This window comes from Drosophila nasuta, chromosome 2R (genome assembly GCF_023558535.2).
Source record: "Drosophila nasuta strain 15112-1781.00 chromosome 2R, ASM2355853v1, whole genome shotgun sequence".
NCBI classification, from domain to species: domain Eukaryota; kingdom Metazoa; phylum Arthropoda; class Insecta; order Diptera; family Drosophilidae; genus Drosophila; species Drosophila nasuta.
This window is the reverse complement of record NC_083456.1, coordinates 6,410,056-6,412,606: the sequence shown is the minus strand read 5'-3', so window position 1 is coordinate 6,412,606 and position 2,551 is coordinate 6,410,056. Positions and strand designations below refer to the sequence as shown.

Below are 2,551 nucleotides of genomic sequence, written 5' to 3'. Positions count from 1 at the left end.
ACCAGAACATTTAATACTCTTTCAGCTGCAGTTAATTCGCACCTCAGTCAGCTGCCCATATGACAAATCATAAGCCAAATCGGTAAAAGGGTATGGAATAATACAAGAGCCATAGCTGAAATATTTTATATTAAAGATTAGATTGCAATCAAGCTTTGACTGTTGAAATTATCTAAAATTAACTATAAAGGTACAAAATTTGTTAAACTGACAATTTAATTAATCAAGTAATGTTTAATTCGATTTCCCTGATACTATTACTCATATAACTTATGATAGTTCCTTACATAATTTCTCTCTTAATCTTAACTACGCACATATTTGAAATGAAATAAAATTTCATGGAATAGAAAAAAAAAATATTATAAAAGTTAGATCGGTGTGTTTTATGATCTCACTATTATTTCTTCTGAATGGATAATATTTAAAAAAAAAAGCTTTTGAGACTTGTATATTAAGATATATAATAATGATTATTGTGGAACATCCAAGCCAATAACAACAATAATAAATTCGTTAGTAAGTCATATTAAGACCAATTAAATAAAAAGCTAATGGTAATGCAATTTGATTGGTATTTTTAATAATCTCATTAGTTTGTAAAATAAATAATGAAATAAATGGGGATAAATAATATGAATTTATGCAATGATGGAATGTCCCAGCCATGAGACTCTTCATACACTCACGACAAATTCAAATAAAATGTAATCAGCATAATCAGTGGAATTTTCAATTTCCCTGCGGGCACATTGGGAATACAGAAATACAGAAATTCAAGTTTGACGTCACAGCCTCCACTTGGGTTGGGCAACAGCGCATTTGCCAGTGAACGCCTTCTTGGGCAGCTGGTGACGACGAAGGAGTGCTTGGAATGCCAACAAAGCCTGCTGGTAGTCCCAATTGGTATCCTTGAGAAACTGGCAGCACCAGCGAGATTTCAATCGCGTCGCCGACGATAGCCTGGTCATTAGATGGCGCTGGCTGGGATTGGGAATGAACCGCGTGCCACGATCCAGATGGATGAGCTCATTGGCAATGCGAAAATCGTCAGTCTCATGGCTCCGCGACAGCACAAAGGTTCGCATATAATGTCGTTGTTGCTGTTGCTGCTGCTGTTTCTCCATGAATGTACCGGTAATCGATACAGACAACATTTTCGGCTGCACCAGCATCAGGTCCAAGGTCATTGTAGCTGCCCGATGCAGTGTTTTTGGCCATGCTGTGAACAACTCGTGAATCGCTTGGCGGGTTGCCAAAAGCTGGCGATCAAAGGTAGCATAGGGAGCGGTCCTGAGAAAAAGATTAAAAAAGCTAGAAGAGTTGAGTAGTGGAAATGAAAGTGACTGTGGCACTTCACTCACCATGCTGCTGATCCTTGATCCTTGGCCAGGGTCAGCGAGAGCAAAGCGTTGTCGTGATAAAAGCGTTCCATATCGCTACTTCGCTGATCGCCATCAAATGCCTTGAGATAGCGACGCACAAATTTCCGAATTCCAGGCTGCTGGTCGCGATGCAAGTTGCTGGGCTTTGGCATTACGACGCTCTCTACATCGCTATCTGAGTCAGTGTCTCTGACGGTGATTACTCTCCTCCATCTGGTGGCTCTTCTGCGATTCAGCTTGCGTAGTTGCGGCATCATTATGACCAGATGCTGCTCATAGTTAAGCGGCAACGGATTCCGCCTCACGTTTAGTTTTTCCAGTTTCCTAAGCTTCTCGAAGACGCGCAACTCGCGCAGTCGCTTCAGCTCATTGCGCTGCAGGGAAATGCTTTTCAGTCTAGGAAATAGCTTCTCAATATTACGAAAACCATCCAGAATACAAAGATGATTATTGTCCAGCAGTAGGTGACGCAATCTCGGCATCTCCTGCGCCATGATCTCGATGATGGCCTCAAGACACTCGAATTGCTGCAGAGCACAGAACTCGCCCCTTAACTGATCATCGGCATAGAATCGAGAGAGATTCAACCTACGTTTCGCAGCATTATAGCGTGATAAGATCACCTGACGCAACTTCTCCCGATAGATGTCATTCACTTCAATCCTTGGCGGCTCATCATCGACTCTCACTCCAATCACAGGCGGACAATGTCCACGCAACTGTAGCTCTGCTGCTAACTTGAAGCTATCCACATAGAATGTGAAGGTAGCAAATCTGTCTTGCTCCTGCTCTTCTTCCAGCTGCCCACTCTCCTGCAGATAGTAAATCCTTAGCCTTCGAGGCGCCACCACTCGACGCAGCTTATTCAACACTTCAGCATTACTGTAGCCACTTTTGTGGCTGTAGATGAGGATGCGATACCAACCGTAAGGACTGATCGGAATGGCATATCGTCCATAGGGATATTGGCGATAAGTGTGTTTAGCAGTTGCCTCTTTAGATGAACACGGTCGCTGGGCTGAAGAGTTCACAGCATCGTTCTCCTTGTTCATAATTTTATAATGGAATTTCTCAATTTACAAAACAAATTGATGACAAAGTAAGACAAGAAAATCAAAGAAAAGAAAACAACTTTTAATAAATGTGTCGTAGTAAATGTAGGAATA

At 41.7% G+C, this 2,551-nt stretch overlaps 1 protein-coding gene across 1 annotated transcript; it reads right to left on the bottom strand.

Moving 5' to 3' along the window:
* Window positions 1-571: 571 nt before the first annotated feature.
* Window positions 572-2,551, bottom strand: LOC132787030 (nuclear RNA export factor 1). The gene is made up of 2 exons (XM_060793885.1): window positions 1,365-2,551; window positions 572-1,293 (listed from the first exon to the last, which is right to left on the bottom strand). Exons 1-2 carry the CDS (start codon window positions 2,435-2,437, stop codon window positions 789-791), a joined length of 1,578 nt encoding a protein of 525 aa, XP_060649868.1. The 5' UTR covers window positions 2,438-2,551; the 3' UTR covers window positions 572-788.